This window comes from Oncorhynchus nerka, linkage group LG24, assembly GCF_034236695.1.
Source record: "Oncorhynchus nerka isolate Pitt River linkage group LG24, Oner_Uvic_2.0, whole genome shotgun sequence".
NCBI lineage: Eukaryota > Metazoa > Chordata > Actinopteri > Salmoniformes > Salmonidae > Oncorhynchus > Oncorhynchus nerka.
Genome location: NC_088419.1, coordinates 83,735,813 through 83,752,690, shown reverse-complemented (window position 1 = coordinate 83,752,690; position 16,878 = coordinate 83,735,813). Strand labels below are relative to the sequence as shown.

Below are 16,878 nucleotides of genomic sequence, written 5' to 3'. Positions count from 1 at the left end.
AGAGATTAAGGCCAAGTCCTAGACACCAGGCAGGTGAAACACAGCATGTTGGGAGGGTACAAAGCATGGCACGCAGAGAGAGAGTGATGTCAGGGAACTCCAGCCCTAACACACAGCAGCTCAACAGAATAGGTTACCATTAGCTACAGTAGTAGTTATGAATCATGGCATGAGGGATCAAATCAACAATTCAAATGGATCCTAGAATTGGATGAATTAGGTGGCTGGAACATGAGCCTGCACCCAAACTGGCCAATCCTGCCATTTGCCGACCCATGGCATGAACCATGGACATGTCACTAAAGAAATGTTAAGACCCCTGGGGTCATTCTAAAAGGTCAGGCAGAGGTCAAAGTAAGAGGCCATCAGGGCAGGCCCGGACCAGTTACATTGACAGCACTCGTCTCCCACTGAAGGCCTGCTAGATGTCCCAATGTGAATACTGGACCCTGTCTGTGCTCCCCACAGACGTAGGAAGGAGAACATTCAGTGCCTTCAGAAAGTATTCACACCCATTGACTTTTTCCACATTTTGTTGTGTTGAATTTAAAAATCGATTAAATTTAAATTTTTGTTGTCACTGGTGTCAAAGTGGAATTATTTTTTCCAAAATGTTTACAAATGATTCATATAAAATAAAAACGGAAATGTCGAGTCAATAAGTATTCAACCCCGTTGTTATGGCAAGCATAAATTAGTTCAGGAGTAAAAATTTGCTTAGACACACTGTGTTCAATAAGTGGTTAACATGATTTTTGAATGACTACCTCATCTCTGTACCCCACACATACAGATAATTGTAAGGTCCCATAGTCAAGCAGTGAATTTCAAACACAAATTCAACCACAAAGACCAGGGAGGTTTACAATGCCTCTCAAAGGGGACCGACCCATTGGTAGACGGGTACAAATAAAATAAGACGTTGAATATCTCGTTGAGCATGGTGAAGTTATTCATTACACTTTGGATGGTGTATCAATACACCCAGTCACTGCAGAAGATACAGGCATCCTTTCTAACTCTGTTGCTGGAGAGAAAGGAAACCGCTCAAGGATTTCTTCATGAGGCCTAGGAACAGTGGGTCCCAACGCTCAAACCACAAGGCTACCTGGGGCGGCAGGGGTCTAGTTGTGGTCAAGGTCAAATTAAATAAAAAAAAACATGATAGGAGAAAACTGAGGATGGATCAACAACATTGTAGTTACTCCACAATACTAACCGAATTGACAGAGTGAAAAGAAGGAAGCCTGCACAGAATACAAATATTCCAAAACATGCATCCTTTTTGCAACAAGGTACTAAAGTAATCCTGCAGAAAATGTGGCAAAGCAATTCACTTTTTGTCCTGGAGACAAAGTGTTGGATTTGCCCTAAACATAACACAATAAATTAGAGTACCACTCTCCATATGTTCAAGCATAGTGGTGGCTGCATCATGTTATGGGTATGCTTGTAATAGTTAAGGACGAAGTTTAAGGAAGAAAAAAAAACTTAATGAAGCTAAGCACAGGCAAAACTTGGTTCAGTCTTCTGTCCACCAGACACTGGGAGATGAATTCACCTTTCAGCAGGACAATAAACTAAATCACAAGGCCAAATCTACACAAGTTGCTTACCAGGAAGACAGTGAATGTTCCTGAGTGGCCGAGTTACAGTTTTGATTTAAATCTGCTTGATTTAATGACAAAGACCTGAAAATGGTTGTCCTAGCAATGATCAACAACAGACTTGAAGAATTTTGAAAATAATAAAATGGGTGTGGAAAGCTCTTCGAGACTTATCCAGATTTACAAAAGCTTTAATCGCTGCCAATGGTAATTCTAACATATATTGACTCAGGGGGTTGAATACTTATCTAATCAAGATATATTACGGTTTTATTTTTCAGGATTATTATACAGAATGTATTTTGCGTAGATCGTTGACAAAAACGACAATTAAATCAATTTTAACCGCACTTTGTAACAACAAAATGTGGACAAAGGAGTGTAAATACTTTCTGAAGGCCCTGCATAGGGAGTAGGGAATCATGTAGCCAGCATTAAGCTAAACAAGGGAGTAGGGAATCATGTAGCCAGCATTAAGCTAAACAAGGGAGTAGGGAATCATGTAGCCAGCATTAAGCTAAACAAGGGAGTAGGGAATAAACAAGGGAGTAGGGAATCATGTAGCCAGCATTAAGCTAAACAAGGGAGTAGGGAATCATGTAGCCAGCATTAAGCTAAACAAGGGAGTAGGGAATCATGTAGCCAGCATTAAGCTAAACAAGGGAGTAGGGAATCATGTAGCCAGCATTAAGCTAAACAAGGGAGTAGGGAATCATGTAGCCAGCATTAAGCTAAACAAGGGAGTAGAGAATCATGTAGCCAGCATTAAGCTAAACAAGGGAGTAGGGAATCATGTAGCCAGCATTTAGCTAAACAAGGGAGTAGGGAATCATGTAGCCAGCATTAAGCTAAACAAGGGAGTAGGGAGTCATGTAGCCAGCATTAAGCTAAACAAGGGAGTAGGGAGTCATGTAGCCAGCATTAAGCTAAACAAGCACAGCTCAGAATCAGATAGGAAATGTGTTTGCTCAGAAACTCACTCTTACTAATAACATATTGCAGCCAGGGGTCTCTGCACTCTTTACACATGAGTAAATAGCCAGTGTATCTGCAGTGCTATGAACCAGAGTTACCTGTGTCTGTAATGGCATGGTGAGTTTAGTCATGCAATACAGTAAACATGAATGATAAAACTTCACTCGGACAACTTTGCTCTGCAAAGGAGAAGCTAGCTACCTCTCCACAAGGTGTAAGCAAGTAACGTTGTTATAGGGAAGTTGATGTCCAACACTCTTTCCTCGTCGTCTACTGGCGTTTCATTTGAAACTTTTGGGGGTTTTCAAAATGTGTAAACCCCATTATGAAGCATAGCTTTCTCATCAGTTGGATAATCAACCTAAAAGGACAAAGTTGCTAGAGGCCCTCCACTCTCTCCATCCACCACCCAATAGCAGTAAAGTAAAGTAGCCCACATATGATTTAGAGTTACTGAACCACATTGAAACATGCTGTCGAGACAGTTTGACCAAAAGCTCAAAGTAGTCAGATTATTGGGAGCATTAAGATAATCTTGGCTAAGTAGGAAGAACAAAGGATGCTCACAAAGAGAAACGCTGATCGTAGCCCTGTCAGATTACAGAACTAGAATGGAGTTCAATATGGCAACAGAAGGCCACAGGAATTTAGGCCCACCTTCGTAATAATCATTAGTGGATATACAGTATGTACATTAATGGTAAAGTGGTTTTGGAACGAACAGCCAAGAACAAACCACTGACTAAGAGTTCCCATCAAAATAGATTTTACGAGCGGACACACTATGCCAAAGAGTGCTTGAAAAAGGTGCAGGCAAGTCAGCACGTTTCCTCCTGTTTTTCTTTTCAGTAAAAGTCACTAGATGTTCAGACAAAGATCGGAAAGACTAGACTACATTAAAACAGAATGATCAAACAATAACCAAGATGATGAGTTCATACATGTATGTTCAAACATAGCACATCGCCCACCTCACCCCCCCCCCCTAATGCAAACTACAGCAAAACCCATAGCAATGATGACATCAATCCGCCAGTACATTCAGTACACCTCATCTAGACCCGGCAAGATGCCCCAGGGAGAGTAATGCCGGGCTGATTCAGCAGGAGGTTAAATCAAATCCAGAGACATCAACTGGATGCTGTATTATCAATCACGGTGAGGTGTGGCTGCTATGAGGTGAGATCTGAGATTGATTGGGACGAATGATCCATCAAAACTCTGATGGCCTTCCATTGTTGGCTTTCTGCTGGTCAGCTAAAGCAGAGTAGTGCAGATGGGAGTAGGGTGGGTGTAGAGAAGAGAGGGGGGTTGCTGTTGTGCTGAAGGGGTGTATTTGCTGTTCGCTCACTACATGATTTGTTTGTTCTTGGAGGGCGGGGGGCTGAGGGGGCTCCCAAGGGGATTTCAGGGGGCACAGTAGCTCAAGCATAACAGGGCTTAATGATCAACTAATCTCCCCTCCCCTTGCTGGACGGGGGTATATAAGACAGACCTGTCTGCTGCTCCCAAATCTTTCTAGTAGAGAGACAGAGAGGGGGAGTGAGTGAGAGAGAGGTAGAGGGAGAGACTGAGTGAGAAGTCCAGACAGAGTAGGACAGAACAGAGGAAGAAGAGAGCGAAAGCAATAGAGCGAGACTAATTCTTGTCGTCTTCTTGCACACAGAGAGATTTAACCATGAAGCTCTTCTGCCTCCTGTTCCTGGTTGGTCTGTCTGTAGCCCAGGCAGCTCCTCGGGACTCTTCCAGGGTCTATCCCACCATGCCCTCTCAACTCCAGCCCCAGACTCAGCCTCCAGCTGAGGCCAAGTCCCGCTTCGCTATGCTGGACGATGTCCGTCTCCTGGCCAACGGTTTGCTCCAGCTGGGTCAGAGCCTCAGGGATTTTGTTCACAAGACGAAGGCCCAGATTAACGACATCTTCCAGAAGCTGACCAACTTCGATCGCTCCTTTTACCAGCTCTCCGTGGTCACCTCAGAGATCAAGGAGGAAGAGGAAGAGCTGAAGAAGACCACCACGTTCCTGAAGGCTAACAACGAGGAGATCCGGAACCTGTCACTGGAGATCAACGCCAAGATCAACAGTATTCTGCAGGAGAGGAGCTTGCTGCAGAGTCAAGTAGGGGGGTTGGAGGAGAAGCTGAAGGGACTGTCTGAGAGCATGATGCCGGGAGAGCAGCTCAGTGAGATCAAGTCACTCAAGGTATGCTGCTGTCCATTACTCATACTAATCAGTACGAAGAGGAAGAATTTACTTTGATTCAATGTGAAATGTTTTTTTGTTTTGAATAAGATGTGTTTCTGCCGCATGTATTCAACATATTTCAGCATGTTTAAAATTACATCCTACTAAATATTCCAATGGCTGAATTCATTGAGAAGTTTCAGTTATTAGCCTAAAGAAAACATACCGTTTTAAATGAGTAGTAATGCTTTTAACTTCAAGTTATTGGAAAATATCCTTTAAATGTGATCATTAACGAGACAGTGTCAACTGGTCTGTTTCAGGATGTGATTGATGTTCAGGAGAGCACCATCACTGACCTGCTGAAAGCTGTGAAGGAGCAGCATGATCAGCTCAACCAACAGAAGACTAAGATCAAGACTCTGGAGGAAAAGGTACATTTCTCTGCTGCTTAGAGGGTCTCCACTTCTATACAGTAGACCAAAGGTAACGGCCATTTATTGAAAACTAGTTAGATTTGATCCCTGTCCAATCAGTGTATAGAAAGGACATAACAAATATTTAACATGACAACGCCATAACGTTATGTTTGCTTGCTATTACAGATCAGCATCGATCATTTCCAAGACGCGACTGACAAAGCAATGGGTTCCGACTCAGAGATCCCAGACATGTTTGAGTACCTGACAGGCAACTCCACTGGTGAGGACACAGACCTACCCGTGGACTGCAGTGATCTTTATAACAGAGGAGAGAGGAACAGCGGGGTGTACCCCATCAAGCCAAATCAGTCAGAGCCTTTCAATGTGTACTGTGAACTGACCTCAGGTAAAACACTAAGTCATTAGCCTACATTTTCTTTAAAAAGTAATTGTGACTGAACAGCCAAACAAGTCTGAGATTCCATGTGTCAAGCTATTTCCCTACATTACATTGTCTGAATACTTCAATGGACATAGTCTAGATTAAAACCAGACTGAACAATCTCCTCTATAGGAAGAAGGGCCATACCGGCTATCAGAAGGAAATAAGTGCACTCATCTTTCCTTAATCAGTCTAGAGAAAGGAACTGGACATTGTTGTGATCCTCTCCATGTGTTGACCACATCTCCCAGGAGGTTCAACAGTCATCCAGCGCAGGGAGGAGGGGTCCGTGGATTTTGACCAGACATGGGAGAAGTACGAGAAAGGATTTGGGGATCTGGAAAGTGAGATTGATCTATTTCTTTCTATCAGTACATTTAGTCAGTTAATGTCTTAATTAAACTCAGTTCAGAGTTAAAAGTCCTGTGTGTGTGTGTGTGTGTGTGTGTGTGTGTGTGAGAGAGACACCTATACCGGATTATCCCATCTCCTTAATTATCTTTTATTGTTTCCGGTCTACAAAGCAGCTTTTATAAAGCAGAAAACAGCCAATAGAACTAGTCACTCCACCGCCCTTAAGTACATCCTGAAGGAAACAGTCATTGTAGCTTATCGGGTCCCGGTTGACAGATTGACTTCCTCCATTGTTTGACTAAACAAAGCACCTGCAGCACTTCACTTCCACCAGCCTGGCTTGGACCCCAGCCCATAGATCAAGAGTCCTACTGCATTCCAACAAAGCCGCAGGTCCTTTAGGCTATGAATTATTCAGTGTCCGTTTCTGTCGCAGCTCCTAGCCAATTATGTCATCACACCCATGACTACAGCCAAAGGCTAGGGGAAAAGAGTATTGAGTGTCGGAACTTGTTTTCACACTATTTACCACGAGTCAGGCTGTGGAGGCTGCTGAGGGGAGGACAGCTCATTGCTACAGTTGGAACGGAGCAAATGGAATGACATCAAACAAATGGAGACCATGGTTGATGTATTTCATATCATTCCACTTATGCCGCTCCAGTCAATACCAAGAGCCCGTCCTCCCCAATTCAGGTGCCCCCAACTTCCTGTGGAGTCATGGGCCATGGCTGAAGCCAATGAAAACAGAGTACAGTATCAGAAAGTCTGAATTTTACTGTCCATTACAGCTGCAGGTCGATTGCCAGTTGATGACAGAATGTTTGTCTTATCTGTATGCTTCCAAAAGAACAGCCTCAGTGTTTGTTGACTGTCCATTACAGCCATGTGAACATTCCACAACAGTGTGTTTCTCATGTGAGTTGTAGAGGAGAGTTTGGAGTGTCTAACATTGTGCGTGTGTTATCTGTGTTATTGTAGGAGAGTTCTGGCTGGGCCTGATAAAGATCCACAGCCTGGCTGGCCAGGGTGACTCCATCCTGCGCATTGAGTTGGAGGACTGGAAGGAGGACAGGAGGTCAGTAGAGTACCAGTTCACCATGGAGGGAGCCCAGGCCCACTACACCCTCCACCTCACCCACCTGTCTGGAGATCTGCCTAACGCCATGGGCAACCACACCAGGTTCTCCACCAAGGACCGAGACAACCACCAGGACTCAAACTGCGCCAAAAACTACACAGGTAGGTCTACTGACTACTACACTCCTGGCACAGGTACTGACCACACACTCGATGCAACGACAGGTACTGACCACACACTCGATGCAACGACAGGTACTGACCACACACTCGATGCAACGACAGGTACTGACCACACACTCGATGCAACGACAGGTACTGACCACACACTCGATGCAACGACAGGTACTGACCACACACTCGATGCAACGACAGGTACTGACCACACACTCGATGCAACGACAGGTACTGACCACACACTCGATACAGGTACACTGTGCAGTCTGGTACCATACACCTGTTAAAGACATTTCCAAGCAGACACTTGTTATAGAATGGAATCTACTCTTTCCCCTTGCAGGTGGCTGGTGGTTCAACGCCTGTGGCGACACCAACCTGAACGGCAGGTACATGTGGCTGAGGTCAAAGGGTCGTTCCATGAGGAAGAAAGGGATCCAATGGAAACCTCTGGGTATCTCCTACTCCCTCAAGACCACCAAGATCTCCATACGACACGTCTGAAGCCCTCCCCCTGGCCCCAAGTTTTCACTAACCCTTCTATTCCTTCCATTACAACACATTGGCATGGTAACAACACATATGCCCCCCTCGCCCGGAACTTTCCATTGACCACCCCACCCTCCCAGTTACATGACGTTGTCATGGTAACAGATGGTGCAGCTGGGTTGTTTGCTGCCAAAGTCAGCAGCCAATTCGTATCCATGTCAGAGAAAAGAAGACGATTTGTCAGTGATGGAACAACCACAATCGGCAGATAAGGGGCCTCACAAATTGGTTCAAGACATACCAATAGAGTTGGGTTACACCTGGGAGGGGTTGTTTGGGTTCCTAACCGACAAGCCTTGATTTGGTCAGGACGGAATGTCAGATGATTCTACACTGTCTGGTCTGGGCCATAATAACAGCCCTGAGAAGTTACTTTCAACTGACGGACAGAACTAAAAAGATTCCAAAGCAATATATAACTGACACATCACTCTGCTTTGGTATAATAAATTACGTGCACGTGACCTCGACATAATCCTAACAGCCCTACTACCAAGCATGTATTACCCTGCTGTATTGCTGCCTGTTATGTGGTGGTTGATGAATGTACTAAACATCCACGAGTAAGTAGACCAAGATCAACATGATGCATTGGTCTTCCAAAGTAGGATATGAGCTTATTATTTTCACTGTCTGAACTTTGAACTGTATTTAAAACCATTTTCCTAATGCTCCATTAAATGTCCTGCAAGGTTAGTAACTTACATTGATCATATCATTGGGTCATATTGACTCCTCGTCTCATGTCTACTCGGTGTCATCTTTCTGCTGCATTTAAATGGCTGTTACATATTTTGTGTTTCTTACTACTAACACTTTATAATACAACATTTCTAAAGACAAAATAAAACACTCAAAACACACATACTCCAAGTCTGTCCTTTGTATTCTTTGCCAAGAAAGTCAACAAACAAACTGGGCTGTTGATGTAATGGAACTTCTGTCTACATGACCAACCACAAGTCATCACACCCCTCTATGGCTTATAAACTAAACTAGTGATGGGGAAAACATTTCATCAATACACTTATATACCAGGATATTATTTGTGTGGAAGTTGGCTGTACAAAGTATTTTTCCTTGATAGCTTGTTCTCCATCTTTTTAAATAAGGAGCCATTTTTTCCCCAGCACTTTCATTTCCAGTTGTTTTCTCATGGCTCTCTTGTCCCTCTGCAGCTGACATATCATGAATCGCAATAAAATCACAGTATCAAATTGCTATACAGATAGAATTGTGAGAATCACAATACATATCATATCAGCACCTAAGTATATTAATAATATCCTTTCATGAAGTCCATAGCAATTCCCAGCCCTACTATAAACTCAACAGCCGAGTCTGATCGGCCCACAACGACCGTTGACAACGCTCCTGAAATAATCAGAATTTGCATTAACGGTATTATGCCACTGAGGAGCCAACATACAGTACACTGTGCCTTGGCTACTGTACCCAGATCTACTGCTTATCCAATCAACACGCATGTAAATGTGAAAAGCTCCAAAGCTCACAGCGTTTATACTCCATCATTAACAAGGTAGCCTGCAGAGTCACTACTACAGCAGAGTCACTACTACAGCAGAGTCACTACTACAGCAGAGTCACTAAAGCAGTCACTACTACAGCAGAGTCACTACTACAGCAGAGTCACTAAAGCAGTCACTACTACAGCAGAGTCACTAAAGCAGTCACTACTACAGCAGAGTCACTACTACAGCAGAGTCACTACTACAGCAGAGTCACTACTACAGCAGAGTCACTACTACAGCAGAGTCACTAAAGCAGTGTCACTACTACAGCAGAGTCACTAAAGCAGTCTCACTACTACAGCAGAGTCACTAAAGCAGTCTCACTACTACAGCAGAGTCACTAAAGCAGTCTCACTACTACAGCAGAGTCACTAAAGCAGTCACTACTACAGCAGAGTCACTAAAGCAGTCACTACTACAGCAGAGTCACTAAAGCAGTCACTACTACAGCAGAGTCACTAAAGCAGTCACTACTACAGCAGAGTCACTAAAGCAGTCACTACTACAGCAGAGTTACTAAAGCAGTCACTACTACAGCAGAGTCACTAAAGCAGTCACTACTACAGCAGAGTCACTAAAGCCGTCAGGATCTCAGCTAGCAAGGTCAGTCATTTTGTGGGACAACAGTTGTATTTATTGGCTTTTCATTTTATTTTAAATTGGCTAAAAGCCAGCTAACGGAAACCCTGGCCCCATGTCAGGTAAAGAGACCATGTCAACAGCCTCTGATAAGGGACCCCTCTCTCCTCCTCTCTGTTTCTTTCTCTCTCTATGCCCCTCTCTCTAACCATCCGTCTCTCCGTGTCACAAAGTCTCTCTGTCTGTCTCCCTCTTCTCTGATAAGAGCCTTCTCTTTCCCTCTAACCTTGACAAAAATAGTGGCAGGGATCAGGACACACAACACAAGATTGTGTCTAGTAGACTATCAGGCAGTGTCAGGGAGGCCTGTATATTGTGTTGCTGTTCTTACAGTAGTGTGATCCCCATGGCTCAGAGGAACGCGAGAGAGGAAGAGAGAAAGACCCTTTGGTTCCTCTGAGTTGTCCTCCAGGCATCGCTGTGTTTGATCAGAACAGGCAGGTGGTGGAAATACACCCTTTCAAAAACAGGACTTTGTGTCCATTTAGGACTAAGAACCACATCAACCTGTCAGGAAACAATGTCAATGCCCTGTAGGTGGTGTTGGGTAATGTAAGTGGTATCGTTTCATTACCTGTAGGTGGTGTTGGGTAATGTAAGTGGTATCGTTTCATTAGCTGTAGGTGGTATTGGGTAATGTAAGTGGTATCGTTTCATTACCTGTAGGTGGTGTTGGGTAATGTAAGTGGTGTCGTTTCATTACCTATAGGTGTTGGGTAATGTAAGTGGTATCGTTTCATTACCTGTAGGTGGTGTAAGGTAATGTAAGCGGTATCGTTTCATTACCTGTAGGTGGTGTTGGGTAATGTAAGTGGTGTCGTTTCATTACCTGTAGGTGGTGTTGGGTAATGTAAGTGGTATCGTTTCATTACCTGTGGTGTTGGTGTAGTGGTATCGTTTCATTACCTGTAATGTAAAGCGGTATCGTTTCATTACCTGTAGGTGGTGTTGGGTAATGTAAGTGGTATCGTTTCATTACCTGTAGGTGGTATTGGGTAATGTAAGTGGTATAGTTTCATTACCTGTAGGTGGTGTAAGGTAATATAAGTGGTATCGTTTCATTACCTGTAGGTGGTGTTGGGTACGTAGACATCCCTGGGGGGGAACTCCAGTATCTCTCTGGTGGGGCGAACCCTGCTGTCTGGGTAGGGCTTGACCTGCTGGAGGTCAGGGGTCAAGCAGTAGTGGGGGTTCTCTGGGGCCGGGGATATGTCGATCTTCAGCTGGGCTGGAGGAACAAGACCGCATCGACACGACATCAACACACAGACCTCAACTAAAACACGTTTCTCAGGCCAGACTCAGTCTTACGCTAGCTGCTAGCTCAGATTTAAGTCCGTCTGGGGAAACTACAAAGCCCCTTAAACTCATTTATATGACAATATAAAATCAGAAGATCTTTGTTGAAGCACTGGTGGTGGTGTACCTGTGATTGGCCTCAGTCTCCTCAGCACTGAAGACGGCCTCCTCATGTCAGCCAGGAACTTATACAGGTCCTCATCACTCAGTCTGTCTCCCTCCTGACAAAAATGAACATACCAAAACAAAAGTCAGTTTAGTTTGTGAGGCGAGTAGCAAAGTGTGGTGTGTGTAGACGTGTAGTGTATGTATTGACCTGTTTGAAGAAATTGGTGACTGTGAGGGTTGCAGGTCTGAAGCTGGTCAGGCTACATGATTCATCTCCACTGGTGGTTCTCTCTAATGAGCGCCGTCCGCCGATACTCGAGTTCCTCCTCTCAGACCACGACCCTTTCCTCTCTGGGTCGGGCGTCAGCAGAAAGTCACAGCCAGGGTCAGAGTTATAGATTCATCATGACGTCACAAGGTCAAAGGTAATACTCTCTTACAAGGTCATATAGACGCCCCTCTACATTCAATGATCCGTTTAATTTCATGTGATCAAAAGTTGAACTGAGTAGACAGGAGTCCCAGCACTGACCTGCCCCTGTGGTGTTTAATACCACCCAGTCCAACTTTATTGATCCCCCAGGGTTCTCACCTGGAAGTCCCATCTCCAGCTCAGTGTCTCTCTCCAGACTGCCGGCGCTGTTCACGATGTTCATCAGGTGGATGGCTGTCCAGGCGAAGGGCATCCGGTACCGACCCAGACGTGTGCAGAATTGCTCCGACTGGCTCCGCAACTTGTCCAACTTTTCTTTGTTCTATATATGGTAGGAGAATCAATAAATACATCTGCCTCAATCTGTTATTTTCTTTGTTCTATATATGGTAGGATAATCAATAAATACATCTGCCTCAATCTGTTATTTTCTTTGTTCTATATATGGTAGGAGAAACAATAAATACATCTGCCTCAATCTGTTCTTCTCTTTGTTCTATATATGGTAGGAGAAACAAATACATCTGCCTTAATCTGTTTGGAGATTTACCCATCAACATCGACCACTGATGTCAGTCTATTGTTCATTTGACCATCAGGTTGAGAAGGATCTTACTTTGGCTGCATCAGACTCTTTGAAGACCATGTACGGTTCTGCACATTCTCCTATGTCTCCCTGCTGCAACACCTTCTCCAGCTGGGGACAGTCAACACAGGAGAGGTTATCAGTCACTACCCCAACACAGCCAGACAGACACAGGTGATGCTGATCCATGGGAGAGGAAGTCATGTGTGTGGCTCTGTTGTCTCCATTTTGATTCTCTCTCTCACTATATTTGTAAAGTGTATTGACAGTTGAGACCCTGTGATGATTGACATTGATTTGACTTACCTGTATGACGAGGAAGACATCCTGGGAGGGGTATGTAATGGAGAAAATTGCGGAGCGGGCGAGAGTAGAGATGGCTGCTGTCTGGATGTGGGGGCGCAGCATCCCTTTAGTCTGCTCTGAGTTCAGGTCAAAGAAGAAGTTTTCCGATATCTGACAGAGACAGACACATGAGCATTATACTAAAATACTGTAAATGACAGACAGACTAATATTTGTATTGTAGGCTACCAGCTCGGGGCGGCAGGTAGCCTAGTGGTTAGAGGCGGGTAGCCTAGTGGTTAGAGGCGGGTAGCCTAGTGGTTAGAGGCGGGTAGCCTAGTGGTTAGAGGCGGGTAGCCTAGTGGTTAGAGGAGGGTAGCCTAGTGGTTAGAGGCGGGTAGCCTAGTGGTTAGAGGCGGGTAGCCTAGTGGTTAGAGGCGGGTAGCCTAGTGGTTAGAGGCGGGTAGCCTAGTGGTTAGAGGCGGGTAGCCTAGTGGTTAGAGGCGGGTAGCCTAGTGGTTAGAGGCGGGTAGCCTAGTGGTTAGAGGCAGGTAGCCTAGTGGTTAGAGCGTTGGACTAGTAACCGCTGGATCGAATCCCCGAGCTGACAAGGTAAAAATCTTTCGTTCTGCCCCTGAACAATACAGTTAACCCACTGTTCCTAGGCAGTCATTGAAAATAATTTGTTCTTAACCGACTTGCGTAGTTAATTAAAGATTAAATTAAAAATAAATGTAAAAACTGAGGGCTCTCCATTATCACACGTATGCATGTGACTGAACCTTAGTGTGTCTTTTCACAGTCCCAGTTGTTCCATAAGGTGTATTTTTACCGTTTTTAAATCTGATTCTATTGCTTGTATTAATTATCTGATGTGAAATAGAGTAGTCATGGCTCTATGTAGTACTGTGCGCCTCCCATAGTCTGTTCTGGACTTGTGGATCGTGAAGAGACCTCTGGTGGCATGTCTTGCGGGGTATGCATGGGTGCTAGTAGTTTAAACAGACAGCTCGGTACATTCAGCTTGTCAACACCTCTTGCAAAAACAAATAATGATTAACAACCACACTGTCTGATGGTCCTGAAGTGTGGTTCTGATTGAGAAATAAGTTGCACTATTCAATACCACATCTTAAAAATAAAAATGTTCCTTACTGTAAATTGACTGAGAAGTCACATGGAAGACTAGGCGACTTGAGAGCAGAAACTTGACTTTTTTAACAACAGTTACTTCTACCCTGTAGTGTTTATTGGGAATGAGAAAGGATTGAGTGGAGAGTCACTCATATAGATATATGGTACGATTTATAGGGCATTCAAACAAGGACAACAGGCCCAATAGACACTTTTATAGCCCAGTCATCTAGTTCACATGGACTTTAAATGGTTTTTCAGAGACTGACCCAACAACTCAGGGCCGAGTGGCATTGAGGAAAACACAACAACTTACCTTTCTCTTTTCCTTGACATCATATAAGGCCAAACAGGCGAATATGGGCTCAATTTCAATCTCAAACCTTCAAGGGGAAAAAGGATTGGGTCAGCAGAAGGCAGGTAAAAAGACAGTTAAAAGGCTTTGTAAAGGCTGTGTGTGTGTCCTCCACTTACTTCAAGGACAAGCACTTGACGAGTAGCCTCTGGCCAAAATGTTCCTTAGGGACGTCAGGCACACAGTGGCGCTCTATGGGTTCTTCCTGAGGACGCAGATCCAAATGATAATTATAGGAAAACCATGAACATAATAACAGTTATTGGAATGTACTGTGATGGAGCCCTGTATCTAAGGAAATAAAAAACATCATACTTAAAGTGTGAAATCAGTAGCGCGTGCTTCATGACTGTGCATAGCTTTACAAAGCCATATTAGACTGTGGTAATAGCATTACCATGGAAGATGATATGCATTAATGTGAGGAGACAGACATGCACTACGCCAAAGCAACAGCTGGCCTGACACTTCTAAAGATACTATCTGGAGGACGGTGTGTGTGTGTGTGTGTGTGTGTGTGTCTATACCTCATCGAGGGCGGGGTGCAGGGCGAAGAGCTCACGGTGGCGGTGGGACTTGCGGTGCTCCTCGTTGTGGCGGTCTATCTCCTCGTTGGGGGCCCGGTCAAGCAGGTGGGGCAGGACGGCGTCAGGGACAGAGTTCTTCAGGTCAAAGATACTACAGGCCCAACTGCCACGCGGGGTGTCATCTATGGACATGGACCTACGCTTCAGATCATCCTGGAAGACGACAGAAAAACACAGGTCAGGGACTAAACATAAGACAAAATATGAAGCGTAAGACGGCTGCCCCGCTGCTACGGGCTACCCCGTCAACCGCCCCGCTGCTACGGGCTACCCCGTCAACCGCCCCGCTGCTACGGGTTACCCCGTCAACCGCCCCGCTGCTACGGGTTACCCCGTCAACCGCCCGCTGCTACGGGTTACCCCGTCAACCGCCCCGCTGCTACGGGTTACCCCGTCAACCGCCCCGCTGCTACGGGTTACCCCGTCAACCGCCCCGCTGCTACGGGTTACCCCGTCAACCGCCCCGCTGCTACGGGTTACCGCCCCGCCCGGGTCAACCGCCCGCTGCTACGGGTTACCCCGTCAACCGCCCGCTGCTACGGGTTACCCCGTCTGCCGGGTTACCCCGTCAACCCCGCTGCTACGGGTTACCCCGTCAACCGCCCGCTGCTACGGGTTACCCCGTCAACCGCCCCGCTGCTACGGGTTACCCCGTCAACCGCCCGCCCAGGGCTGCTACGGGCTTACCCGTCAACCGCCCCGCTGCTACGGGTTACCCCGTCAACCGCCCCGCTGCTACGGGTTACCCCCCGGCTACGGGTTACCCGTTACCCCGTCAACCGCCCCGCTGCTACGGGTTACCCCGTCAACCGCCCCATTGCTACGGGTTACCCCGTCAACCGCCCCATTGCTACGGGTTACCCCGTCAACCGCCCCATTGCTACGGGTTACCTCGTCAACCGCCCCATTGCTACGGGTTACCTGGTCGTCCTGGTAAGTGCTAACGTCTGGCATCTCATCGGCCTCAAACACCTGTTTGGGCAGGCCTTTCTGCCTCTCCTTCTGCCTGTCCAGGGTGTTAGGGTTAAATCCTGTACCAAGTTTATGGTATCTGTTGAAATAAGCAGAACATGAGTGTTAAGCTAAATAACTAGTAGCTATGTGTTAAAATGTTTTAAATTGGGGGTGTTAAAGTTGAATGAATTGGTCTTATAAATGGAAAAGCTCCTTAAATAACAGAGAGGAGCCTTACTTTCTGTTGACGATGGCCCAGTCCTCAGTGTAGGACCTGACACAATCTCTGACGTGGGCGTCATTGTCCCTGGAACACAAAGAGACACAGCATTTCACAGTACCGGTTTCAGTTTCAATACCAGGGGTGTATTCATTGAGGTTAAACGTTCAGATAGAAACGCAATCAATAAAGCAAACGCAATGACCTATTTTACCTGACAAATACCCATTTCTGTCAGTTCACGTCTGTTTAGACAACACATTTATATCTTACCAGACCCCAGGCTGCAGCCATCAGACACCATCAACAGACAGTGTTAAATCAATAAAGCTAATGAATCGCTATTCTGTAGCAAATGTCCTGTCTGTATAGAGCACGGTAGCAACAGCAGCCATAGTAATATAATTAATAAAACCTCTAACCCTGGCAATGTGACTGGTAAACTCATGGGCTGCCTGGTATTGTGATGCATAATTTCCATGGTAATGTAGAACATTCATTTAAAATGATGCTAACCAATGTGGCTCATGCAGTGGAATGTATTTTTTGTCTTGTCAGCTGAGATTATTCAACAAATCATAGCACAGATTGATGGGTACACTTCCTGCTTTGCCTCTACGAGTACACTTGCAATGGCCGCCAGTCCACCCATTATACCGTCATTGACTTTTCCCGACGCCCGTTCTATTTCTATTAGAGGTCAACCGATTATTAATTTTCAACGCCGATACCGATACAGATTATTGGAGGACAAAAAAAGCCAATACCGATTAATCAGCTGATTTTTAAAATGTATTTGTAATAATGACAATTACAACAATACTGAATGAACACTTATTTTAACTTAATATAATACATCAATAAAAATCAATTAAGCCTCCAATAAATAATGAAACCTGTTCGATTTGGTTTAAATAATGCAAAAACAAAGTGTTGGAGAAGAAAGTAAAAGTGC

The 16,878-nt window shown here is 45.1% G+C and overlaps 2 protein-coding genes across 2 annotated transcripts in view; one reads left to right on the top strand and one right to left on the bottom strand.

Moving 5' to 3' along the window:
* Positions 1-16,878, bottom strand: part of dock7 (dedicator of cytokinesis 7) — an 89,206-nt gene that overhangs the window by 65,482 nt on the left and 6,846 nt on the right. Inside the window, 11 exon segments of the mRNA XM_065009218.1 lie at positions 11,028-11,190; positions 11,389-11,482; positions 11,578-11,720; positions 11,962-12,124; positions 12,419-12,499; positions 12,695-12,844; positions 14,124-14,190; positions 14,282-14,367; positions 14,690-14,902; positions 15,671-15,800; positions 15,942-16,010. Coding sequence (XP_064865290.1) covers positions 11,028-11,190; positions 11,389-11,482; positions 11,578-11,720; positions 11,962-12,124; positions 12,419-12,499; positions 12,695-12,844; positions 14,124-14,190; positions 14,282-14,367; positions 14,690-14,902; positions 15,671-15,800; positions 15,942-16,010 — 1,359 coding nt within the window.
* On the top strand, positions 4,109-8,654 carry angptl3 (angiopoietin-like 3). The gene is made up of 6 exons (XM_029652568.2): positions 4,109-4,785; positions 5,091-5,201; positions 5,373-5,595; positions 5,883-5,975; positions 6,967-7,227; positions 7,586-8,654. The coding sequence occupies exons 1-6, from the start codon at positions 4,261-4,263 to the stop codon at positions 7,744-7,746; spliced, it is 1,374 nt and encodes a 457-aa protein (XP_029508428.1). The 5' UTR covers positions 4,109-4,260; the 3' UTR covers positions 7,747-8,654.